This window comes from Lepidochelys kempii, chromosome 1 (genome assembly GCF_965140265.1).
Source record: "Lepidochelys kempii isolate rLepKem1 chromosome 1, rLepKem1.hap2, whole genome shotgun sequence".
NCBI classification, from domain to species: Eukaryota; Metazoa; Chordata; order Testudines; family Cheloniidae; genus Lepidochelys; species Lepidochelys kempii.
Window position 1 is genome coordinate 246,637,980 of NC_133256.1, and position 27,738 is coordinate 246,665,717.

Here is a 27,738-nt window from a genome sequence, read left to right on the forward strand (position 1 = left end):
ACCAGTTAAAAACTGAGCTGGGTAGCATGGATATCTACCCAGGCAAAGGATTTTGCTCTTTCTGCTGCTTCCCTAGCCCGACTCCACACACACACACACACACACACGCTCATTACACATATAGAAGCAACAGGAAAAGCAAAAAGCCTTTGCATGCCTATATATTGATGCACCACGGAAGCTCAATTTGTAATGGATTGATTTATAGCTAGGGCCCTACCAAACTCATGGCTATGGAAAACACGTCATGGACTGTGAAATCTGGTCTTTTGTGTGCTTTTACCTTATACTATACAGATTTTATGGGGGTGTCCAGCATTTCTCAAATTGGGGGTCCTGACCAAAAGGGAGGTGCAAGGGTGTTGCAAGATTACTTTAGGGGCGGGTTGCGGTATTGCCATCCTTAATTCTGTGCGGCCTTCAGAGCTGGATGGCTGGAGAGTGGCGGCTGCTGACAGAGGGCCCAGCTCTGCAGGCAGCAGCACAGAAGTAAGGGTGGCAACACCACACCAGGTCATCCTTACTTCTGCGCTGCTGCTGGTGGCAGCTCTGCCTTCAGAGCTAGGCCCCCAGCCAGCAGCCACCGCTCTCCAGCTGCCCAGCTCTGAAGGCAGAGCCGCTGCCAGCAGCAGCGCAGGATTAAGTGTAGCAGTACCGCAACCCCTCCTACAATAACCTTGTGACACCCCCCCACCACACACACCCCCACACACCCCTTTTAGGGTCAGGACCCCTACAATTACAACACTGTGAAATTTCAGATTTAAATAGCTGAAATCATGACATTTATGATTTCTAAAATCCTATGACCATGAAATTGACTAAAATAGACTGTGAATTTGGTAGGGCTCTATTTATAGCATGCCACTCACAAGTACTGTGAAGGCAGTATCACTTCACCAGGGACTGAAACACAGCCTTTCTGAGCTAGAATCATGCAATACAACAGTGACAAACAGCTTATACATCTGAACTGGGAGTGGGAGGGAGGGGAATATATTTAGGCAGAACAAAGTTACTGGAGTTCAGCCGCAAATGGGCAGTCTCCATCTTCATTTCGCCCGCTGGTATCAAGACTGCACACAATGTTGCTGGCAATTGAGTAACTGGAAGGAGGGAGACAACATACAGTTTTGATACTAGTCATTACTTTGTGGTGTAACCTAACTTACACTGCTGGAAAGCAAGAGATGTAATTTGAATAAAAACACCGACGGGGTTAAAAATGAAAACATATATCCTGTAATCAGAAACTTCAAACAAACAGCCACCCCAGCTCTGCGAGGAAGAGTAACTATAGAGAGAGTGAGGATATTTTTTTTTAAATGTCTATATTTTAAGCTGCCCCAAAGACTTCAGGCATAAACAAACAAACATACATACATTTAGAGAAAAGGGCAATTTGTCGAAATTTCAACTAAGGATAAAGGACACTCTGCTCTCTCCCCTTTCCCCCGACACCCTTTCCCCCCGTCCACAGCCTTCCCCACCACAATGAAAATTTCTATTGTACTGAAATAGGAGTTCCCTTCAGTTTAGTGTGTGTGGATGATTCAGATTCTTAAAACAATATTCTCTGCTTTGTCTGGACCTTAAATATTGTGACAGGGTCAGGCCAAATGGCTACAGGAGAATGATCCTATTGGAAGCCGGGAAGTGGGCGGGCAAAGCCCACGCACTGCTAAAGGATCCCCCTAGCCTAAGAGGGGGATCCACAGGACCTGGACACCAAATAAACATGGGGAACAACTAATGAAATAACAGGGACAGGAGCGTGGTCAAAGGGTCAAACGAAGGGAACTGAATGGGGACACCGAGCAGAGAACCCCGGACAGCACCCGCTGCTCCTCAAAGGCATCAAGGGAGTCAGTGGATGCCGCCCAGAGGAACTCTGCCCTGATATGTGAACGGACGGAGGATCGGAAATAGGCCCCACAGTCACAGGAGACTCCATCGGCCAACCTCCTCACTCTGGTGAATGATCCTATTGGGATCCAGGAAGTGGGCAGGCAAAGCCCGCCCACTGCTAAAAGGATCCCCCCACCCCCCGCGGGGGATCCATGATAGAAGGCAGATATATTAGCCCCAGGTTAAGTAGGTCCCTTTTCCCTGGGTAAGGTAACAGGGAAGGTTCCAGAACAATGAGGAACTTTCTGGAAATAATTAAGGCAGACAAGCCGATTAGAACACCTGCAACCAATCAAGAAGCTGTTTGAATCAATTAAGGCAGGCTAATCAGGGCACCTGGGTTTAAAAAGGAGCTCACTTCAGTTTGTGGTGCACGTATGAGGAGCTGGGAGCAAGTGGCATTGGGAGCTGAGAGTGAGAATGTGTACTGTTGGAGGACTGAGGAGTACAAGCATCATCAGACACCAGGAGGAAGGTCCTATGGTGAGGATAAAGAAGGTGTTGGGAGGTTTGGGGGGAACCCGGGCCCGCCCTCTACTCTGGGTTCCAGCCCAGGGCCCTGTGGAATACAGCTGTCTAGAGTGCCTCCTGAAACAGCTGTGCAACAGCTACAACTCCCTGGGCTACTTCCCCATGGCCTCCTCCCAACTCCTGATCAGACACAGGAGTAGTTGACCTGGACTGTGGGTTCATGAAAACGGCCAAACTGAGGGCTGCCGTGAATCTCCGGGGCGAGCAAATCCGCCCAAAAGTGCAAAACCCACCAAGGTAGAGGAGGAACTTTGTCACAATATCCTGTGGCACTTTTCACCAAAGCAAATCTTTTCGTATGAACTCTGCCAAAATGTTCCCTCCCCTCAGCTATTGTGGCCACATTTTAGTGCTGTAGGGTGTAAGCCACTTCAGGATCCTTTGGGAGGAAAAGCACTCTGTTAATTTACATTCATAATGAACTGAAGCAGCAGCCTTGAGTGGTCTTCTGAGACATAGCACATCACATAACCAGGAGGCCCTGCCCTCTAGGCTGTACTTGGTGATTATTAACAATTCTAAATCACTGATTTCACAAGGGCTTGGCTGCCATGACAGAAAGAGACATTTATCATTCTTAAAAATCATTGTTTTGCTGCACTGGAATCTCCAGAGGCCTCAGTAACAATCACTTAGTTCTGCAGAAGTTATTTGGAATTATTCTAGACCTGAAAAGCCAGTTTAACCAGTCAAATACTCATCAGGGCATGGATAGTTTAGCATTGACGTACTATATTTAACCAGGAAATTATTATAAGGAACTTTCTCTGGCTCTTTTCTTGACAATCATCTCATATATACACATAGGGAATTCTTTGAAAAAGTGTGGAACTGAAAATGCACCCACCTGATCTCTCCTCTATTACATCATATCCCAGAAAGCTACAGGTATTCTCCTCCCCTGTCCCCCACCACTCCAGAGCAGAGTGCATCAGTGTATCTTAAAACCAGAGGCGAAAGTAAGCCGGTACGCCCCGTTACGGCATATCGGTAAGAGCTGGTGTGCCGTACCGGGACCGGCTTTCCCAGAGGGCAATTTAAAGCCCTGAGGTAGCAGTGGCGGGAATTTAAAGGGCCCTGGTACCGCCCCGGGCCTTTAAATCCCTGCCGGAGCCCTGCTACCAAAGCCCTAGGGTAGCAGTGGCTGGGCTCTGGAGTGGATTTAAAGGGCTGGGGCGGTAGCGGCGGCTGGAGCCCTGGAGCCCTTTAAATCCCCAACAGAGCCTGGCTGCCACTACCCCGGGGCTCGGGCAGCAGGGCTCAGGAAGGGATTTAAAGGGCTTGGGGCTCCGGCAGCTGCTACCAGAGCAGAGCCCCGGGGTAGTGGTGGCAGCCGGGAGCCCCAAGGCTCCTCAGTGATTTAAAGGGCCCGGGGCTCCGCTGCGGTAGCAACAGCTGGAGCCCTGGGCCCTTTAAATCGCCCCCGAGTCCCAGGGTTCCCAGCCGCCTCTGCAGCTGGTAGGTCGGGAGTGATTTAAAGGGCCCCAGGCTCCCAGCCGCCACTACTGCAGCTGGAACCCTGGTCCTTTAAATCAAGATTTAAAGGGCCCGGGGATTTAAGGCCCTGCCACTTCCGGTTAAGGCCACGCCCATTGCTCAGGACTCCGGCATACCAGTAAGATCTCTAACTTACTTTCACCACTGCTTAAAACATTTCATTGTCATCTTTGCTACAAAATCTCTTCCTAAGGCTTCCAAACCCTGGCTCCAGAGGACCGCGTTATACTGAGAGTATTGCTGCTAGCCCCTTCTCTGTTGGCTGCTAGCACTCTCGCGAGCTAGCAGTGTTCATTGACACACCAGCGTTCCATTATGCCTCAGCTGCACCAAGGATTCCAACAACGGGCCCTCAATGGATCCTTCCAGCCCACCATGGATTGATATTGAGCAGTAATGAACCTAAGTGCACATTATACCTCCTAGCCTAAATTTTTTCTTCTTCTGGAGACTTGATTTTACACATGGACTTAAAGTCATTAGTAAAGCCATGTAATTTTTAACCTCGCCTCTGGTGGACATTTGTCCATTTCTTAAAACCACCCCCCACTGTGTCTCAATAGGGTGGTTTGAAGCAATGCTGTTCAGACTTTAGGTGCATTGGCAGAGGTAGGCGGGGCCACTACCACTGGAACAGCAAGATGGTGCTAAAAGGCCGGACCGATATGTTTGCAGAGCTGTACGCTGCTCGGTACTTGCCTGAGTACTACAATCCTCCACATTCAAATGTACCATCACTTAAAAAAAAAAATAAATAATGAAGGCTGAGGACATCTGACAAGTGACGTTGCAGCCTGAGTGCCAGCAAATAGCAGGAGGTGAAGCTCATACTGTAGCGGACTCAAAGCTTTATAGGAAAATCACCACCCCCATTTCCACCGAAAGAAAATGAGAACCCACTCCGCTGTGAACCAAGCAGTGCCCTTTACTCGATAAAGAGCTCATGCCTGTTTAAAAGCCCTCACATGCTGCTGAAGGCAGCACTCATAGCAGAGTACAGTATCCTAACTCAGTGGTCTGATTTACACACACTTTTCCAGCCTCTGAAAGGTAGCTGGCCCCTGTGTGTATGAATAACTGTTTCCTTGTGCTCCCTGTCCCTCCCCCACCTCACAAGCCCTGGTTGCTCAGCATTACTCCTGCCACCCCCACTCAGCACACCCAGAGGCAGACACAAGCCCCGTTTATTAAGTCTGTAATGTTCGATGTCAACCTCACCACCCTCTACCCCACCCCCATCAGGTGAGAGGCTGCATTCATCAACAAATAGTTTCTTTTACAGACTTGCAGATGGTTTTCCCACCCACCTCCCACTGCTACCACCAAAGATAATGAAACCAAAGCCACTGAAGCAGTCCTGACAAAGGAGGCACTGTTTGGTAATCAAACTCTGGGGTGCTTTTCAGACTGGCAAAATTTAATAGAGGGTGGGGGAGTGACAAAAGTACAGTGATCACACTACAGCTGGGGAAGTCAATAGGTAGACTGCAAGCCAAACCTGGACTGCCAGATGCTTTTGAACGGAGCCCAAAATGTTTTTATTTACTTATTTTCTTTGGAGTCTTGACCTTGACTATACCTTGACCAAGAAATTTGGACCTTGTCAAAAAAATAATTGATTATCCCTGCACTACAGAATTAAGGTTGCCAACTGTCTAATCACACAAACCCAAACAAACACTCTTGCCTTGCCCCTACCCCACCCCTTCCAAGACCCCACCCCACTCACTCCATTCCCCCTCCCTCACTTTTACCAGGCTGGGGCAGGGGGCTGGGGTGTGGGAGGAGGTGTGGGCGCTGGGGTGGGGCTGAGGGTTTCAGAGTGTGGGAGGGGGCTCTGGGCTGAGGGGGGGGGGCAGGTGGTGGAGGGGGCAAGCTCTGGAAGAGATCTGGGATGCAGGAGGGGGCTCTAGGATAGAATTTGGGTGCAAACCCCCCTCCTGCACCCTGAGCACTAACCCTCCTCCCACATCCTGAGCCCCCTTCTGCACCCCAGCCCTGACCCTCCTCCCAGAGTCCACACCCTGTAGCCGACCTGCCGCCCCAACCCCCTGCCCCAGCCCTGACCCCCCCACCCCGCAGAGCCTGCACCCCAACACTCTGCCCTAGCCCAGAGACCCCTCCGGCACCCAAACTCCCTCCCAGAGCTTGCACCCCAACCCTCTGCCCTAGGCTCAGCCCAGAGCCCCCTCCCATACTGCAAACCACTCGTCCCCAGCCCAGAGCCCACACCCCCTCCCAAACCCCAACCCCAACTCAGTGAGAATGAGTGAGGGTGGGGAAAGTGAGCAACTGAGAGAGGGGGGCATGGAGTGAGGGGCGAGGTAGATCCTGGGTTGCCCTTAAATTCAAAAAGTGATCTTGGGCATAAAAAGGTTGGAGACCACTGATCTAGGATGATTAAAGCACTGCACCACTGCGACAGAGTTCCCTCTCCATCTCTGAGAAGTGAGCAATGAAGCATTTATTTTGGAGGGTTGAAGTGGGAAAGGACTTCTTTTCACAAACAACATTTTGCTCTGAATTAATAGGAATGGACCAGGTCTATGACAGTGCAGAATTTGCCCCATTTTATGCAGCCTTCATTTCATTAATTCAGTATTTAACGACATATAGAGATTAACTTGGGCTTTGATTTTACAGATGTCTCCACATAGTTTTGTTTTGGTTTGTTTGTTTTTAAAGAGCCCATTAGAGAATAACACTGCCTTGGCAAAAACAGGATGGATATTATTTTGAGGCAACCCAACTTCAGCCTCTCTAACTAGAAAATTGCAAGATGGTTTTTGCCACAAATGCCAAGTCTCACTTTTAGTCAAGGCAAGTTGCTTCAAGTCCAGGAGCAAGCACAAAGCATTCCTGGGTACAGAAGCACAGGGAAGAAGGCAGGTGCGCACCAAGGATAATCTCAGATGCACAGCTGTTCAGGGATTAGGGGAAAGAACGTACGGCCACCTGGCCACAGTTTATCAAATGAACAGCTAGTTAGCTGATCCCTGTGCTGCCTACACTTCTCCCTTCACACACCCCCCAGGAGGCTCCCAAGGTGGAGTCTGACAACAAAGTATTTCATTTTCCTCAGGGGTCATAAAACTCCCGCAAGGTATAAAGGCCTCAGCCTCCAGGTTCCTGCTATACGCTGCTCTCTTTTAGTGTGGCTATTTGTATTACATTAGCACCCACAGGCCCCGGTTAAGATCAGGGCCCCACTGTACTAGGTGCTGTTGGTAGAAAACATGGTAAGAGACAGCATCTTCCCCGAAGGGGTTCACAATTGAAGCAAACAAGATAGAAAAAGGGCAGGAGGGGAAGGAGATGGAGAGAGATTTGCCCCATTGCAGGTCAGTGATAGAGTCAGGAATAGAACCCAGGTCTTTCCCATCTCCTAGTCTGCTGCACTATTCACTGGTCCATGGTGCCTCTCAATCTTGCGTTTCTATCTCCTACTACTTTTTGGGAAGGGTTGGGAGGAAATTCCCCCCTCCCCCCCCCATCTAGCTATAGTAGCAAATAAGGCCTTTTCTTGATATTTAAAACTCTCAAAGAGGACCTAACTCCCCAGAAGATGATGCTATGAGCCACCAATGTGATATGGCTGTGAAAAAAGTTAATGCGGTCTTGGGATGCATCAGGCGAGGTATTTCCAGTAGAGATAAGGAGGTGTTAGTACCATTATACAAGGCACTGGTGAGACCTCATCTGGAATATTGTGTACAGTTCTGGTCTCCCGTGTTTAAGAAGGATGAATTCAAACTGGAACAGGTAGAGAGAAGGGCTACTAGAATGATCTGAGGCATGGAAAACCTGTCTTTGAGTCTTGAAAGGAGACTCAAAGAGCTTGGTTTGTTTAGCCTAACTAAAAGATGGCTGAGGGGAGATATGATTGCTCTCTATAAATATACCAGAAGGATAAATACCAGGGAGGGAGAGGAATTATTTAAGCTCAGTACCAATGTGGACACAAGAACAAATGGATATAAACTGGCCATCAGGAAGTTTAGACTTGAAATTAGATAAAAGTTTCTAACCATCAGAGGAGTGAAGTTCTGGAACAGCCTTCCAAGGGGAGCAGTGGGAGCAAAAGACATATCTGGCTTCAAGACTAAGCTAGATAAGTTTATGGAGGGGATGGTATGATAGGATAGCCTAATTTTGTCAATTAATTGATCTTTGACTATTAGCGGTAAATATGACCAATGGCCTGTGATGGGATGTTAGATGGGGTGGGTGGGATCTGAGTGACTACAGAGAATTCTTTCCTGGTGGCTCGCTGGTGAGTCTTGCCCACATGCTTGGGTTTAGCTGATTGTTATATTTGGGGTCATGAAGGAATTTTCCTCCAGGGCAGATTGGCAGAGGCCATGGGGGGGTTTCGCCTTCCTCTGCAGTGTGGGGCATGGGTCATTTGCTGGAGGATTCTCTGCACCTTGAAGTCTTTAAACCATGATTTGAGGACTTCAATAGCTCAGACATAGGTTAGGGGTTTATTACAGGAGTGGGTGGGTGAGATTCTGTGGCCTACATTGTGCAGGAGGTCAGACTAGACTATCATAATGGTCCCTTCTGACCTTAAAGTCTATGACTAAGATTTTAATATGCTGTGAGAGCCTCTATCCACATGCCCCACACAGGAACGTCAGACTCTGCTTAGAAATTATTCAGAATCCTACCTTCATGGGAAGCCTCTGTAACAGTTCCCCAAACCCAGGGCTCATGGTTAAGGTTGAAATAAACTGCAATGCAGGAAGCCAACACTTTGGCATAAGCTCATCAACTCCTGGAACATAGCTGCTATTTTCATGCTATTGTCTACATATCTCCCCAGGCACATGTGTGCTCTGTCTAGGTGGAATGCAGCAGGTTCTTATGCTTTGCTCCTTATTCATCAACTTAGAAAAGCACCAGAATACAGTCAGCAAAGGTTAAGTAAATGGTTCACAGATCTATACATAAAAAATTATTTTTACAGATTCGCCCTGAAGATGCTCAGTGTAGTTTACAACTTTTATGCAGAATTTAATTCCATCACAGATTCTGAAAATTCCAACAGACACCAGGCATCCTTTGCACATATGCTGCAAAATAGCTACACTATGTGTTGCACTCATATTACTAGACCTTTTTGGATTGAAGCTTTCAAAGAACATGCAGTTTTGTAGATAACCTACAAATATACAGAAAAGGTTCTGGAAAGAAATTATTATATTTTACATAGAGTGAACTTTTAAAGAATTATGAAAGAGGAAAATGCAGTGTTGAATAAGGCCCTGATCCTGCAAACAGCTAAACCTATGCTTAACTTTACTCATGTGAAGTCAATAGGACTACTCACATAAGTGAAGTTAAGTATGTCCTTAAGTGCTTGCAGCAGTGGGGTCTAAATTTGGAGGTTATTTAAAATTTAGAACTTCTTGAAGATCTATCCACATAAATTATAGTTGCAGGTCTTAATTTAAGTCATGGAAATATTTTTAAATACTCCTAATAGTGGGCCAAATTCATCCCTGGTGTGTGCCACTTTGTTGGACTCATATCAGAAATGAATTGGCCCCATGTAATAAATATTATTACACGTACAATAATAATAATCTCCTTTGTAAAACCCTTTGAGAGCTATGGATGAAACCTGTTATGTAAGAGCTAGGTGTTATATCATCACTACTCCCTATGAGAAACATTTCTGATATATCTGCGTAATCTGTTCATAGAACAAGAACTTTTGGATTCATACCTTAGGCTCTAAAGCAGCATGTTTGAGCTCAGTTTGGTTCTGTCCCCATTTGGGGTTCATAGACGTAAACCTAGTGGTCCTGAACTGATACACAGAGTGAAGCAGAAACCTCTGCACATGAGTCCCTCCCTGTGTACTACACTTACCAGGGACCCTGCCTCAAATTGGAGAGGCCAATCACCAAAGGCTCTTTGATAGCCGGATGGAGGGATTTCCTCCAACAGAAACTCAATATGAACTCTACCACCCTCTCCCCACGTGGGTGGGCAGAGGGGGCTTCCTCCTCTTCACTCCTTCTCTATTCAGAGTTTGTCACTTGCTGCTAGAACGGCAACACGACTTCCAGTGAAATTAAATTAGAATCTCTGTTACTAGGGCAACAAGCTTCAATTCCCAAGGATATTTAAAAAAGGCAACTTTATCCTTTAGGAAATTGGATGTGGGGAAAGAAAAAAAACCCTCTACATCGTGGCTTAACCTCTCCACCTCCACCACCCCCACCATGCCTTTTATGCAGGTGTCCTCCCATGGAGCAGCTACATTATATTTAATGATTCACCACAGCTATGATTCACCATAAGGCTGGGGGCCTTCAGCAAGGGATTTAACAGTCACCTGCCCACTCCCAATTCAAGTAAAAATAATACATAAGTGGTAACGGAATGTTAAGTAGCAGATCCACTAGAATTACATAATTAAAATACATGAAGTTAAAAACAACTAAATAAAAAGAAGCTCAGGAAGTTAGTTTACAGCCAAATATATATCAGAACATTTACCGTATATACTCGTTCATAAGCAGAATTTTTTTTAGTAAAAAAGGGAAGCACCAGAGAAGGGGGTCAGCTTATGAACGGATACAGAGAGGGGGAGGTGGGACACAGCACCCTCCCTCCCCCGCCCCCACCAACAAGAGGGGGCAAGGAGAGGCAGCACAGCCAACAGAGCCAGAAGGGAAGAGGCGGGGCCAGAGTCTCTCCGCTTCTGGCCCTGCTGCTCTCCCCCCAGCCTCCAAAGCAGCTGCGCCACCCAGCCCCACCCACCAGAGCAAGCTGCAGCCATGCCACCTGGCCAGCCAGAAAAGCTCCAGCCAGGCCAGAGACATCCTCCCCGGCCCAAGGTGGGAAGGGGAGAGTGGGGGGGTTCCGGGCCAGGGCAGGGAGGGGTTACACAGGGAAGGGTCATGTCGGGGGTGGTCACAGGGGTTACTCCCCTGACCCCCAGCTTTTCCCCCCAAAAATGTTTCCCCACCAGTTGCTGTTCCAGCCCATCAGGGTAAGCCGCTGGTGGGCCGGGACATTTTGTTTACTTCGGTTTACCTCTGTGCCTGCGGATGCTTGAAGTAAACCAACCATCCTGGCCTGCCAGCGGCTTATCCTGATGGGCTGGGACCCAAAGTTTGCCGATCCCTGAATTATAGGGTCGGCTTATGAATGGGTCATAAAAATTTGCCATTTTTACTTATCCATCTTGGGGGGGGCGGGGTCAGCTTATAAACTAACCGGCTTATGATCGAGTATATACGGTAATTTAATAAGCAGCCTTGGTAAAGTAATGCGTGGCAAGGCATGAGCCATACGTAAGGGACTGTTGCCCCCTTACTAACATTCAGTGGGGGTGTTTTAGTTGCTAGCTCCTAGTACTAAAAGGGGAAGGATCTATGGGAAATCAGGACCCTGAAACTGATAGTCCCCAGGAACAATGGGGAGAGGCCAATGCTCCAGGTCAGCCTGAATGACAGGGTGGGCAGGCTAATCAGAGAGTCAGGAAGCCAGGGAAATCCCGTCCTCAGTGTGAGCTGGAATTGCCTGGGTCAGACAGAGTGGGGCTGAGCTAAGGAGAAAGCAGGGGCCCGAGCTGAGCTGGGGAGCAGAGCTGTGCCAGATCCAGAGAGAGCAGACCCTGTCCTGGGAGCAGAGCTGCAGCAACCAGAGCCAGAGGGGCCAGAAGAGCAGCCCACAAAGCAAGTCAGTGCTGGGAGCAGAATCACAGAAGCAGCCTGCAGAGCAGACCTGTCCTGGGAGCAGAGCTGCAGCAACTGGAGCCAGAGGAGCCAGAGAAGCAGCAGCAGTGCAGAGACAGAGTGGTGCAGCTGGGGCTGAAGCAGTCCGGAGCTGGGTGCGGTGAGCAGCTGGGGAGAGCGAGGGGGACCCTGGGCAGCAGGCCCAGCACAGGGAGACGCCTCAGCCAAGAGGCTCTGCAGGCCAGGCTTGGATCATAACCTGACAGGGCGGGGGCGACACTGGGAAGAAGGGTCCTACCACTTAGAGCCTGAGAGCGTGTGGCCACCACCAGAGCAAGTGTCCAACCCACAGCATCCCTGCAGCAGAGCCAGGGCCTGAGAAAAAGGCTGGGGACTTACAAGGAGGAGACTGTGAACTGCCCGGACCTTCCAGAGACACTGTTTGTGATGTTCCCTGCCATAGAGCAGGTTGATGTGTTTCCTTTCACCTTTCCCATTTTTCCTTATTCTTTTTAAAATTAATTGTTGATTAAATAACTTGCATTTGCTTTATCTTGTATGTAATGGTCAATGGGTCAGAAGTGCCCAGTGCAGAGAGAGTATGCCGGAGTGAGGACACCCTAGCCCCTGTCCTAGGGGACAACAGCAGGGTTGGAGGTCAAGCCCCCCAGGAATCCTGGGCCCAGCCTTTTTGGGGTTACGAGGACGTGTTATTCCTCGACTTTAGCAAATTATTAGGGGACTGGAACACATGACTTATGAGGAGAGGCTGAGGGAACTGGGATTGTTTAGTCTACGGAAGAGAAGAATGAGGGGGGATTTGATAGCTGCTTTTAACTACCTGAAAGGTGGATCGAAAGAGGATGGATCTAGACTATTCTCAGTGATAGCAGATGACAGGACAAGGAGTAATGGTCTCAAGTTGCAGTGGGGGAGGTTTAGGTTGGATATTAGGAAAAACTTTTTCACTAGGAGGGTGGTGAAACACTGGAATGCGTTACCTAGGGAGATGGTGGAATCCTCTTCCTTAGAAGTTTTTAAGGTCAGGCTTGACAAAGCCCTGGCTGGGATGATTTAGTTGGGATTGGTCCTGCTCTGGGCAGGGGGTTGGACTAGATGGCCTCCAGAGGTCCCTTCCAACCCTGTTATTCTATGATTCTATGACTCTGCCAGACAGGAGAGTGGAAGGGGAGTCCTCAAGGGCAGGGAGGCCACTGGGTAAAGGAAGTGGGAGTGAGGACTCAGATCCTTTCACGTGCCCACTTCACTGGGGTAGTGCAGAAGCCAGGAAAGTTCCCCACAATAGCAGGACTATTCCCCCGCTTACATTTCGGATGGTTACTTGTAGTGCAATGACTGTAGCTGATAGGATACTTTCCCTTCGGCTACATCGACACTGCACACCACTGGCAGCAGTGTGCAGGGTACATGCAGCTATGCCCCACAGTGAAAAGCAGGCTGCATCTAGGCTGTAGTGTGTAGCTACACACAGCAATGGGGAAATGGTTCTGTTTGGCAGGGAGGCAGCAGGGAAAGCTCCAGTGGCAGGTCGGTGCCGGTGGCTTTTCCCCACTGCTTCCCTCTTGTCAGAACCTTCCCCTGAGGAATCTCATAATATCAGGGTTGGAAGGGACCTCAGGAGGTCATCTAGTCCAACCCCCTGCTCAAAGCAGGATCAACGCCAACCAAATCATCCCAGCCAGGGCTTTGTCAAGCCAGGCCTTAAAAATCTAAGGAAGGAGGTTCCACCACCTGCCTAGGTAACCCATTCCAGGAGGGGAACTGCTCTGGCAGCAGGACACTACATATCTAGAAATAGAAACATAGAGGGGAGAGGCACTACTTGGGTATGTAGAGAGCTGTGTTGGGTACATACCTTAAGGGTTCGGGCATGTCTTCATTCACCTAAGCTGTGCCTCACCATCTACACTGCTATCTATACCTGTGCTAGGGAGCATGCAGCATATGTACCTCACACACTGCCGTAAAGGTTGTACAGCATAGACGTACCCTTAGTGTTACAGGCTAAGGGTCTCATCCAACAATGTTCCTACTCCTCTCCCCGCAGTCAGCAAACGCTGACTTCAGCGGGAGTAGAAGGCACTCAGCACCTTGCAGGGTTGAGCCGTAAATGCTTATTGCTAGGACAGTGTATTAAAGGGTTTTTGGGGGGTTTTTTTTCGTTCTTTAAAAAAAGCATGCTAAGTTATTGTCTTCACCCACAAAACAGAAAAGCATCTGTAAGACACATCATGGTCTAGACACCCCAGAGTGGAAAAGAAGGTGGGAATTCCAAAGAACAACCAATTGAATCAACTGATTGTATACAATATTATTGTACTGTAAAAGTGTATCGAGTAAGATATCACATAAAAACTGGTGACACGCTGGTTATGAATATCATTGCGTGATGGATGGATGATGTGTAAAGAAAAGAAGTACTTGTGGCACCTTAGAGACTAACCAATTTATTTGAGCATAAGCTTTCGTGAGCTACAGTTCACTTCATCGGATGCATACTGTGGAAAGTGTAGATCTTTATGTATGTGTGCTAGAAATCTGTTCCTAAAATATGTTTTGGGGGCAGACTTGATAAACAAGCCTGTCATAGACAAAGGAATGTGTATTTACCTGTCTGGATCACTCTTTGTAAGCCATAGACAATGAATGTACATTTACACATAAAGGTAAATCAAGCAATTAAGCTACCAAGCAGCTGAGGAAACAGCTTAGTAAGCCCATCAGGAGATAACCTGCATCCCCAGGAAGTCTTCCTGGCTCGAGGCCAAGACAATGGACTTTGGGAAACATAAGGGGGGGCACAAACAGTCTAGTGATCCATCACTAGATGGATCATATAAACAGAAATTAATAAGACTGGGACTTTTCAGGTTGGAAAAGAGACAACTAAAGGGGGATATGATACGGATGGGGATGGTGTCCCTAGCCTCTGTTTGCCAGATGCTGGGAATGGGCGACGGGATGGACCACTGGATGATTATCTGTCCTGTTCATTCCCTCTGAAGCACCTGGCATTGGCCGCTGTCAAAGACAGGATACTGGGCTAGATGGGCCTTTGGTCTGACCCAGTATGGCTATACATATGTTCATCACTTAGGGGACATTGAGAACAGCACCCTCTGAGCTTGTGAGCAGTAGATCCTCTTGGCCTGAAAGGCGGGAGCTGCTGAAAACTTGCTGTGAGAAACTGTTTTAGGCAAAGCTATAGCTTGCTCAAATTAAGTTTTAGGCACTAGAAAACGTGTTATTTTTGTTGTCTTTGTAACCCTTTTCTATCTTTTATTCTTGCCTGATATTACTTAAATCTGTGTTCTGTATTAATAAATGTATTCTTGTTTGATTACAAAAACATCTCAGAGCTGTTATACTGAAGTAAAGTGGGAGTCCTCAGCTACGCTAACAGGTTGGTATGTGCTCTCTCTCTTTGGAGGCAGCCACCTTCGTAATTTCTGTGAGCGTCCCAGTGAGGGGGACCGGACACTGCAGGGAGACATCTCTGGGGAAACTCTGGAACTGGGGTTCACTGATTGTTACCTGCAAGGCAAGGGTTTGCCTGGCAGAGACTGGAGGAGTTTGCTGGTGAGGCAGACAGGCTGGAGCGTCAGAAAGCTGACACAGTTTAGCAGCAGCAAAGCTCTCACTTGCTGAGGCACACAGGCTACACGGTGGCTTACAGTTCTGGGTTTCCTGAGGAGAGTGTCACGCTGCCCCACGTGAAGTCTTATAAAATAAGGGCCCCGTTCTACAGGGCTGGATCCTTAAATTATATCAAAATCTGATCCAATTGGCCTGTACTACTTTTTTCTTAGCTCTCTTTTCCTCATCATTATGGATTCCCTCTGCATGTATATGCAGAAGCCTTTTATCTAGCCTGCTTCTGCTCCCCTCCTGCAGAATTTTCTCCCTTGTTAGTAAGATCACAACTCATCTCCCTGGAGTGAATGCAAATATACAGCAGTAGGAGTCAAGCCATCTGCTCAGTGGGCTAATATTTTAGAGTATGAGATTCTTTTACATATTCTTTACACTCAGCCTCTTATCTGGCCTCATCTCTTGATTTCCCCCCACACATTTCAAGTACCTACAGCCTCTCCTGAAAAATGCAAGATTGTTTCATAACACCTATTCTGGAATTGGGCAAATCTAGTCAGAGGTGAAAGTAAGCCGGTACGGTGTACTGGTAAGAAAGTGACCGCCGGTACACAGCTGACCGTACCGGCAGGGCTGCTGATGGGTGGGAGGGTGAAAAGGGCAAAAGGGGCAGCTACCCAGGGCCCGGTGATTTAAAAGGGACCAGGGCTCCCGCAGCGATTTAAAGGGCCCAGGACTCCCAGCCGTGGCTGCTGCTACCACACCAGTGGCTGGAGCCCCCAGCCCTTTAAATCACTACCGGAGCCCCGATGTCGTGGTCCAGGCAGCACTGAAGGGCTAGCTGGGGAAGTCTGGCCCCAGCCTGGCCCTTCCGCCTGAGGCCCCTCCCCTTCCGGGGGCCCCGAGCCAACCCCCACCCCACCTTGCCCAGGACCCCAGCTGCCCTGCATACAGGTAAGTCGGTTAAGTTACTTTCACCCCTGATCCTAGTCCTGTTATCTGTTAGTCGTATGCAGATACTCTGTTAGTATTTGTCCCATTATTCCCCCAAGGACTGAAGTTAAAATTGGACAGGAATTATCAGCACTTGTGCTCCATCCCCACCTCACTTCATTGAAGATAGGAGACAAATTCAGTTCTTAACCCCATATCCTCCAGTACTTCCACAGTTCTCTAGATTTTTTCCCCCTCTAAAAGTCATCAGGACAATTAGTTCAACACTTAGTCAATGTATTTAACACCCCCGAGTGTTACATCTTGCAGCCATAAACGCAAGAAGTTTTCCTCCAAGTATTCTCCAATCTGTTTTTGTTTTAACAGCTACTATGGAGCCATGCTAGTGACTCCACTCCAGAGTTATGATCTTAACAGCTCTTACGGGAATGTTCTATATAATTTAACAGATGAAAAGCTTTCTAATTTTCTATTTTTAAACCCATCTATTGAATTACATAGAAAGAATGTCTATTAAATTCTATAGATTTTTAACAGACATTTTGAACCCTATTTAACTTCTGGTGTTTCACCCCTATTGAATTTCACTGGACTTGTCATAAAGGTAGCTAACAAAGCCCAGACCTCTTCCTTCATCACAACTTCTTCAAAAAAAAAAAAAAAAAAAAACACACCCACGCTTTCTATCTGAATTTTCTTGTGCATGTTCTCTAGCCATAAGAGAAGTTTTCCCACATAAAGAGAGCGTGAAGATAATCATACAAGGCAGCCTGGAAACATGAGTGAAATTGGAGCTTTTTGTTATGTAACATTTTTGGATTATTTCACAAAACTGTTTCACCCAGAAACTCATTGGTTTCATTCAGTTGTCCTCAGTGAGAGCCAGTGCCTTTGAGTGATTTTTAGGAAGTGTGGTTGGGTTATTTTAGAGTTAAGTACCATAAAACTAGAATCTTTGGAAACTCAGGTTTTTGGTGATCGTTATGAACAACTTAGACTGCTAATACTATAGACCTAAGCACTAGTCTCTCCCCTTTTTTAAAAAAAAATGCAGCTTATGATTATACTGCTTTTCATTGCAAAAATAGCCCTGAAATGTAAACTAGTTATTATGAGTGAAAGTCTGTTAAGGCTTTTATTCTCAATAGTCACCAGTTATTCACAGTCCTATCGTATCTCCTTCCCAGGCACTGGCTGTCAGAGCTCTATCTTATCTGCTGGCATCTTTACATATATATGCTTTCCCCAACCACAAAAGGCAGGCTAGGGCTGAATCTCCTCCCTCCCTCCCCTCATATCCCTGCTCCGCAAGTCAGTGCCTGTGCCAGTGACTCCGCTATGAAAATCTGCTAATGCTCACCATTCCTTGATCCATAGCCCTCCCCTTATGCCCAAGCACCCCATAAGAGCTGTACCTATTTACAACTGTCTAATCATCTTCACAAGGTCTCTATTACTGCTTAATTATTACTGCTAATGTTACTCTGAAACCTGATTACTGCTTCAGTTGTCCACAACTCTTTCCCCCCTACGAGCCTAATTTCCAAAAGTAATTCAGTATCTCAACTATTTTAGAATCATTGGGCCAGATCCTCAGCTATCAGAGCTATGCCCATGTCCACCCGCTGAGAATCTCCTTCCTTGTTTATTAGTGAGTCTATTTCCTCCCCAGATATATTTATAGAAGCCCTTCTTACATCAACCTCATTCCAGCATTAACCCATTCTGCTTTTTTGCTACCTCATCTTTTTCCTGAAATCCTTAGCTAACTAACATTTTGGTTTATTTTCCTTCCCCTCACCTTCATTTCCCATAGAGGTTCTTTTCTATTCTTACATCTACAAGTACCCCACAGAGAAATGACACTGGACGCTTCTCGTCTCACTTCCCCACTCCCACCCCATTTCCAGTGAATGGCAGCAGTATGTTGAACTTTAACTTCAGATGCCCAAGTCTGAAAATCTGGGTCACTGCAATTAAATTCCTAAATACATACATTATAGGGCTGTTGATTAATCACACTTAACTCACACGATTAACTCAAAAAAATTCATCCCGCTGTTAAACAATAGAACACCAATTGAAATTTATTAAATATTTTTGGATGTTTTCTGCATTTTCAAATATATTGATTTCTAGTACAACACAGAATACAAAGTGTACAGAACTCACTTATTTTTATTGCAAATATTTGCACTGTAAAAACAATAAAAGAAATAGTATTTCAGTTCACCTCATACAAGTACCATAGTGCAATCTCTCTATCATGAAAGTGCAACTTACAAAAGTAGATTTTGTTACATAACTTCGTTCAAAAAAAACCCCAACAAACAATGTAAAACATTAGAGCCTACAAGTCCACCCAGTCCTACATCTTTTTCAGCTAATGGCCAATACAAAAAAGTTTGTTTACATTTACGGGAGATAATGCTGCCTGCTTCTTATTTACATCACCTGAAAGTGAGAACAGGTGTTTGCATGGCACTTTTGTAGCCGGCATTGCAAGGTATGTACGTGCCAGATATGCTAAACATTCTTATGTCCCTTCATGGTTCGGTCACCATTCCAGAGTACATGCTTCCATGCCGATGATGCCCATTAAAAAAATGTGTTAATTAAATTTGTGACTGAACTCCTTGGGAGAATTGTATGTCTCTTGTTATGTTTTACCCACATTTCATGTTATAGCAGTCTCAGATGATGACCCAGCACATGTTCATTTTAAGAACACTTTCACAGCAGATTTGACAAAACACAGAGAAGGTACCAATGTAAGATTTCTAAAAATAGCTACAGCACTTGACTCAAAAGTTTAAGAATCTGAAATGCCATCCAAAATCTGAGGGGGACCAGATGTGGAACATGCTTTCAGAAGTCTTAAAAGAGAAACACTCCGATGTGGAAACTACAGAACCCGAACCATCAAAAAAGAAAATCAACTTTCTGCTGGTGGCATCTTACACAGATGAAGACAATGAACATGCGTCGGTCCGCTCTGTTTTGGATCGTTATTGAGCAGACCCCGTCATCAGCATGGACGCATGTCCTTGGGAACGCTCGTTGAAGCATGAAGGGACATATGAAGTTTAGTGCATCTGGCACGTAAATATCTTGTGACGCCGGCTACAACAATGCCATGTAAATGCCTGTTCTCACTTTCAGGTGACATTGTAAACAAGAAGCTGGCAGCATTATCTCCTGCAAATTGGAACCAAACTTGTTCAGCCAATCGCTCACACAAACAAGAAACAGGACTGAGTGGACTTATAAGCTCTAAAGTTTTATATGTTTTTATTTTTGAATGCAGTTATTTTTTGTACATAATTCTACATTTGTAAGTTCAACTTTCAAGATAAAGAAACTGCACTACAGTACTTGTATTCGGTGAATTTAAAAATACTGTTGCTTTTGTTTTTTATTGTACAATTATTTGTAAACAAAATTAAATATAAAGTGAGCACTGTACACTTTGTATTCTGTGTTGTAATTGAAATAAATATTTGAAAATATAGAAAGCATCCAAAAATATTTAAATAAATGGTATTCTATTATTGTTTAACAGCACAATTGCATGATTAATCCTAATTAATTTTTTTAATCACTTGACAGCCCTAATAAATTAGGCACCAAAATAGGTGGCTATTTCTTCAATGCTGCTGAGGATGGAATAGCTCCAGGTGCTCAGCACTGGATTTAAAAGTCTTGCGTTAGGCAGCTTAATTTGAAGATTTTTGGATGGGGTGGTTTATGATTCCCTAACTATCTTCTATGCTCATAAGAGCTCACCTGGTAGCCTACTTCCCTCAAATTTCATTCCCCTTTGATAAGCCCATGTTTTAATATGTTGAATTCCAGGAGCTCATGATCAGTAGTTTCAGCTGAGTGGAATTTCTCTGCCTGGTGACAATCTTAGTTTATGCGGTCTGCAGATTTATAGCCAAATTAAAAACCATACGCTTCTTGCAATTTATTTTTAGTTATTGTAATTCACTCTCGTGCATGTTCACATTTTACTTTACTAAAAGTATTACCGTCCTAGACTTATACAGCTAGGATATTGCGCCATTCATAAGTAATGCACACAACAGCGATTTTTTCCACAAAGGTCAGCATCAACTCATCCACATCACCATTACCTTCATTGAAGCTGTCATCAGTCGAAACGTGGGTCAGTGGAGACTGGGGGCGAGAGTCGCCGCACAGGGAGTAGCTGTGTTCTGCCTGGATGAGGGGAGCTGGGGATACTGGGGACAGCTCCACTTCCATCATCTCATTTTTCTCAGACATGAAGGGGTCATTCAAGAGCTGGCCCAGGACATCCTGTGAAAACTCATCCAGGAACTCCGTGAAGTGCTGGGAAGACAGAAGGGGAAGAACTCTTATCTAATGGGTGTCTCTGGCCAACAACAGAGATGAACTGACCAAAATAATTGCAGTATCTGCACCATGCATCTGTGCCAGTTAGGAACAGAACCCAGCAGTCCTGCCTCCCAATCCCCTGCTTTAATCACTACTCCACACTGAAGATAGAACAAAAAGGTTCTCATGTATGTATGTTAATTTAGCTATGCTGTCTCATCAGAAGCAAACTGTTAAAGAAAACTATAATTATCTGTATTTATGGATTGCTAATAAAGTAAGCAGACCATATACATGGAACCAGATTCTTAGTTGGTGGACGATGGCAGAGATCCGTACTGATGTGTACCAGTGAATGAGCAGGCCCTTTAAAATGCCTAGTTGCTGTGGTGATTGTCTTAGACATTTATAGGGAGCCAAACAGAGAAAAGCCCATGGTGCTGAAAGCAGAAAATAAGATCAGTTGCCATGTTCTGAAGCTAAGCCCTTTGTTCCCAGGATGCAATTTGGAGTGTATTGCATTAATGAAAAAGCATATTTCATCCAGTCATGCAGGGAAACACCCTGAAGTATTTATATTCAAAACACATCCTTTGTATGTATATGTAACCTGTTCCATGGGGTTTACAGGCTCATTGAGCCACAGAGAAAGGATGGAGGGGGGAACGGGTGATCAGATCCACAGTATTTAGTGAACCAATCAATCTTTTAAGCCCAAGTGTGCCTATTCCAGTGGTGTGGAACATTCCCTTCATCTTACCCTAGCATAGAGAAAGGATCAAAACCCTGAACTGTGTTTGTTCTGGTACAAACCGCTAGTACATTTGGTTTAAAGAATTACATTCAGGCTGAATAGCTGCATGTTGATTATTTTTGACAGGAGGCTAATGTTAAAGTTCAGGTTCTCAACTCTGCAGTAATAGGGGTTCGAACTGCCAACATTAATAAGACCTTCCCTGGTACACAGCAAGGGTTACATTTAAGGTGCATGAGACTGTCTATTTTTGGAGATGGGCCTGGACCAAGCCTCCCGATCTGATTAATATCCAAACTTTGGGGTAGTTTCAGTCAAGATGCAAACTTTGCAGTCGTATTATATTTCCTTCGAGGGGCAGGAGGCTTAGCGTGTGTGTATGTGTGCTGATATTTAGTAATTGCATTTCAGGAAACAATTCCAGACAGCGGCCTGGCATATACAGACAGAGCATAACACAGTTTCCATTAGTCACACACACCCAGGGGGTTCTCTTTTCATACTTCAAAAAGCAAGCAGAACAAAAAGATGGAAATGTAACTTCTTCCAAGCAATCAGGCATCCTGCATTAACAGCTAATGTATACAGGAATCTTATTAATTAAGCTATAATATCTTGAAAGGGGAAATTAAGTCCCTGGTTTATTTGCTCTGTTTTTGCAGGCAGTACTGACTTTGGCTTTTATTCTCTCTCCTGCACAAGGAAACACAGATTCAAGATTTGGCTCCCTTGAGCATAAATTAAGAGTTTAACTAGTCAGCGATGTGTAGTCAAGTAATGGAAATGGTGCAGCTACACTCACATATGCCCTCATTTTATAGCTCCAGGACAGCTTGCAATCTAAAAGCCTTGAACTGTGAAGAGCTGACTGGTCTTGAATCCCATGAAACTCACTGAAAATTTGGAGTGCACAGAACCTTCTGGGGGAGGCTCAACAACTTGCAGGACTGGGCCTTATGTCAGCATTAACAGACTCCTGTAAACTCTACTGGCCACTGGGGACAAGAAAAGGTTTTATTAGACTAAAGCAGTGTTTCTCAAGCTATTGTACTGGTGACCCCTTTCACATAACAAGCCTCTGACTGCGACCCCCCCCCCCTTATAAATTAAAAACACTTGTTTATATATTTAATACCATTATAAATGCTGGAGCCAAAGCGAGGTTTGGGATGGAGGCTGACAGCTCATGACCCCCCATGTAATAACCTCATAACCCCCTGAGGGATCCCAACCCTGAGTTTGAGAACCTCTGGACTAAATGGTAGTGAAAAAAGGAGGAATTGGGTCACTGACTATGCTAGTCATGAATCTGGCTAGTGACAAGGCTGTTAAAAAGGGACAAATACATGCAGAGGCTTATCTTTAAGTGCCCCAAATGATAATGCTACTAAACAAACTCCAGGGCTAGTACTGGCTGACCCAAAAAGAGAGAGTATCATGACCACTTCAAACCATTGTTTACATGAATTTATAGAGCCAAGGACTCACTAGTGCATCACTTCCCACGCTGCCTCTAAATATTTGCAATAGTAGGTATGCACCATAATTCTTCACTGTTGGACAAGCAGGCTAGAAAAATAGGCCTTTGTTTGCCTATCCTATCTCCGTCAAAATCAAAATGTTGTTATTGACAAGACAAGGTATTCAACTATTGTCAAACTGTAAACAAGGACAGAAAGTGCTGTTTGAACTAGTGCAAGACACAAGCATGGCCAATCATGTGATAAGCAGTACTGTTCTTAAAGATGGATTTTCCACAGTACGTATTGCTTCCTTTTCCTCCATGCCCATGGAGCGCAGTAGTCATATTTGTTTTCAGTTTTATAGGGCAGGCTTGGAACATTTTTCTCTCTAAAATACTTGGGTGTACTTATTCTGATTCTTTAGTAATGAGGATACAAAACAAGCATCCCAATCACCATCTCCCATTTCTGACCCCATATCATCTATTCCATTATTATTTTAAAAAAATTACTAACACTTTCCATCCCAAAGGATCCTAAAATGTGATTTGCTACCTTAAACAAATATGCCAGGGATCATTTAATCCAGAGGTTCTCAACCTTTTTCCCTTCTGATCCCCCTGCCAACATGCTACAAAAATTCCACGGCCCACACGTGCCACAAGTGTTTTTCAGGTTTCAGAGTAGCAGCAGTGTTAGTCTGTATCCGCAAAAAGAAAAAAAGAGTACTTGTGGCACTTTAGAGACTAACAAATTTATTTGAGCATAAGCTTTCGTGAGCTACAACTCACTTCATCAGATGCATTCAGTGGAAAACACAGTGGGGAGATTTATACACACAGAGAACATGAAACAATGAGTGTTATCATACACATCACATCAGCCTAATCAAATCAGCCACACTAACAGAGACTCGTTCAACTGCACATCTACCAATGTGATATATGCCATCATGTGCCAGCAGTGCCCCTCTGCCATGTACATTGGTCTAACTGGACAGTCTCTACGTAAAAGAATAAATGGACACAAATCAGATGTCAAGAATTATAACATTCATAAACCAGTCGGAGAACACTTCAATCTCTCTGGTCACGCGATTACAGACCTAAAAGTCGCAATATTACAACAAAAAGACTTCAAAAACAGACTCCAACGAGAGACTGCTGAATTGGAATTAATTTGCAAACCAGATACAATTAACTTAGGATGGGTCATTACACAAAGTAAAACTATTTCCCCATGTTTATTCCCCCCCCCACCCTTCCTCAGACTTTCTTGTCAACTGCTGATAATGGCCCATCTTGATTATCACTACAAAAGGTCCACCCCTCCACCCCGGCTGGTATTAGCTCATCATAAGTGATCACTCTCCTTACAGTGTGTATGATAACACCCATTGTTTCATGTTCTCTGTGTATATAAATTTCCCCACTGTATTTTCCACTGCATACATCCGATGAAGTGAGCTGTAGCTCACGAAAGCTTATGCTCAAATAAATTTGTTAGTCTCTAAGGTGCCACAAGTACTCTTTTTGCAAACTGTTTTTCAGTAGATTAAAAGCCAAGGCCAGAGTTAGGGGGTAGCGAGCAGAGCAGTTACACAGGGCCCCCCTGTGGCCCTGGGCAAGGGGACTGTTGGCCCCTTACTAAAACACAGTGAGTGGGGTTTTTTTGGTTTGGCTTGCTCCCAATACCAAAAAGAAAGCAAGAGGAAGGGTTGATGGGAAATCAGGACCCTGAGACTTACAGTCCCCAGGGCAGGGGTTCTCAAAAACAAAATTTTTGGTGGCCTCGAAGTGCAGCCACCAACTCTTGCTGGGGGCCGTGCTGACAATTTTTCCTAAAATATTTACTTAACTTTAGGAAAAACAAATATATATACACACACGTCCAAATCATTGTAATTTATTGAATCTTTTTGCAGACTCAATAATAAAAATCATATACAGTTGTGTCTCTTCTTTACAGGACCTTAGACAGAACAGAAACACAAATAAGGTGCTCTGAGGGTTGGTTGGTTGGTTTTTTAAAGCAACCAAGAAAAGGAAAAGGAAGCAACAACAAAAAAGACAAGACTTGCTAGTTAGTAAGTCTGCTGCTGTGAAAAGTGATATTAACAAACATACAAATATCACTTTTCACAGCAGCAGACTTACTCAGTCCTGGCAAGCCAGGGGACAAATTAAGTCTTGGATGGGAAGATCAGGAAGTGAGGGATGGGGGGAAATGTATGATAGGCCAGTGGAGGCAGCGGGGGTCAGGGGCGAGCCCCACAGCCAGCGGTTGGAGCCCCGTGGCCAGAGCCTGCTGCCCACCCCCCAGGACTGGAGCCCAACTCTACATCCCCAGGAAGGTGGGGAAACTCACTAGCTGCCTCCTCCTCCAGCATTTGTCTCTCCAGAGGAGGGCAGGTTCCAACCCCTGCTGGTGGCTTTCGGGGAGGGACCACTGCTTGCCGCCGCCCCCACCACAATCACTGCGGCCACAAGAAAAGCCCCTGGTGGTCGCATTTGAGAAAAGCTGCCCCAGGGCCAATGCTCCAGGTCAGCCTGATTGACAGGGCAGGCAAGCGAATGAGGGAGGCAGGAGGCCAGAGGGGTCCCATCCCCTGTGTGAGCTGGAGCTGCCAGAGAGAGAGAGAGGTTGACTCATGATACCAAACCTGTGGACAATAAGCAGAAATTAGGCTTGTTTTAGGCTTAGTTGGCTTGTGTGCTGTGGGTTGGCTAGTACAGTATTTGGACTTGTTAGGGCTTTTAAAGTAGCTTGTGGTTGTTGATTGGCTAATCAGAAAGCTTGAATGATGATTGGCATTTGCCTCCAGCTGCTCCGTCACCTGCAGGCGGGGCACTGGGGGTAGCTGGGCTGGTAATAGAGTGGAGGGAGCTGAGCTCGGTGGGGTGGAGCCGGGCATGGAATTTTGGGGGGTAGCAGAGAAACTGGGCTGGGGAGAAGCAGAGCTGGGCAGTGGCAGAGCCAGGCACAAGACCACTGGGGGGCAGAGCCTGGCTGATGGGGGAAAACTGGACCCTGGCTGGTGGGTCAGCAGAGATGGGCAGGAACAGTGGGAAATTGGCAGAGGCATGGGGATTAGCTAGAACACAGTGAATTTGGCTTGGAGATTAAATGACTTGCCTAAGGAAACCCAATGAATCAGTGGCACAGACAGAGATAGAGCAGCACTTTGGGGTCTAATCTCTAGGCAACATTATATTAAGTGTTCCCTAAATTTAGGCATAAAGGGCCATATTTTTAAAGGAACCTCAGTTTGGCCTCCTTATCAGACTGTTTCGTATACAAATGATTGTGTGCGCAGAATTGTGCGCCACAGATGTAGAGTGTGACATTTTATACCCTGGGGGAGCATCCTGGAACTCACATATTCCTCATTTTTATAGAATTGTGATCTTACCTATAAAGCGTGCCTTGTGAGGTATCCGGGGAAAGGTTATGATCTACTGGAAGTCATTTCTCTATCCATATATGTATATCATTAATGCATATGAAGTTATGAGAATTGTGTCCAGATATTAGCTCCCCAGACACAACAGCAAGGAAAGTAACCAACACCCAGGCAGGGTGTCAAACAAGTTAACAACTACCTTTGTTCAGCAAGGGAGCTACATTCACTAGCAACTAGCAAGGCATTTGAGAGAAAGCCCAGACTGGAGAGAGTTCAGGGGGCCACGGCAGTCCCACAGTCCGAGACTGCACCCCAGAGATCCCATCACATAGAGTGTTGGGGTTCTTTTAGGGATTAGTTTGTGTTTTTGGCTTATTGTGAAAGTGGGTTGCTTTATTTACAGCATGAAAAGCTGGCAATGGAGCGAGGGCTGTGCCGGACAGAGAACCTGAGAAGCAGTCCAGGGAGCAGAGTCACAGCAACAAGAGCCAGAGAAGCAGCCCAGGAAGCAGGTCAGTGCTGGGAGCAGAGTCACAGAAGCAGTGCACAGAGCAGACCTGTCCTGGGAGCAGAGCTGCAGCAACCAGAGCCAGAGGGGCCAGAAAAGCAGCCCAGAGAGCTGGAGGCAGAGCAGCAGCAGCCCCGAGGCAGGAGCTGGAGCAGTCCTTAGCCAGGTGCGGTGAGCAGCTGGGGAGAGCGAGGGGGACCCTGGGCAGCGGACCCAGCCCAGGGAGATGCCTCAGCCAAGACGCCTTGCAGGCCAGACTGGGAGGGTAATCATAATCCTGACAGGGTTGAGAACCGCTGATTTAATCCACCTCTGAAGTGAAGCCAACATGCATGTAACGGTCCAAGGTAACACTTTAGGACAGAAGGCAGAAAAGGATATCACATCCAACTGTACAGTAACGCCTCACTTAAAGTCGGCCCAGTTAACATTGTTTTGTTGCTGATCAATTAGGGAACATGCTCATTTAAAGTGGTGCAATGCTCCCTTATAATGTCGTTTGGCAGCCACCTGCTTTGTCCATTGCTTGCAGGAAGAGCAGCCCATTGCAGCTAGCTGGTGGGGGCTTGGAACCAGGGTGGATCAGCAGGATGAATAGCGGTCAGTAGGTTTCTGGTATAGGGTGGTGTTTATGTGATCATCATTTATTAGCACTGTAGTGTCCAGTCACATAATGGTCACATAAACACTACCCTATACCGGAAACCTACTGACCGCTATTCCTACCTACATGCCTCCAGCTTTCACCCTGACCACACCACACGATCCATTGTCTACAGCCAAGCTCTGCGATACAACCGCATTTGCTCCAACCCCTCAGACAGAGACAAACACCTAAAAGATCTCTATCACGCATTCTTCCAACTACAACACCCACCTGCGGAAGGGAAGAAACAGATTGATAGAGCCAGAAGAGTTCCCAGAAGTCACCTACTACAGGACAGGCCTAACAAAGAAAATAACAGAACGCCACTAGCCGTCACCTTCAGCCCCCAACTAAAACCCCTCCACCGCATTATTAAGGATCTACAACCTATCCTGAAGGATGACCCAAC

At 46.0% G+C, this 27,738-nt stretch overlaps 1 protein-coding gene across 1 annotated transcript in view; it reads right to left on the bottom strand.

Annotated features, from left to right (window-relative positions):
• The window catches only part of CREB3L2 (cAMP responsive element binding protein 3 like 2), a 111,166-nt gene that overhangs the window by 29,082 nt on the left and 54,346 nt on the right, over positions 1-27,738 (bottom strand). Inside the window, exon 2 of the mRNA XM_073322178.1 lies at positions 20,333-20,549. Within this exon, the coding sequence (XP_073178279.1) occupies positions 20,333-20,549 (217 nt within the window). The remainder of the gene's footprint in view (positions 1-20,332; positions 20,550-27,738) is intronic.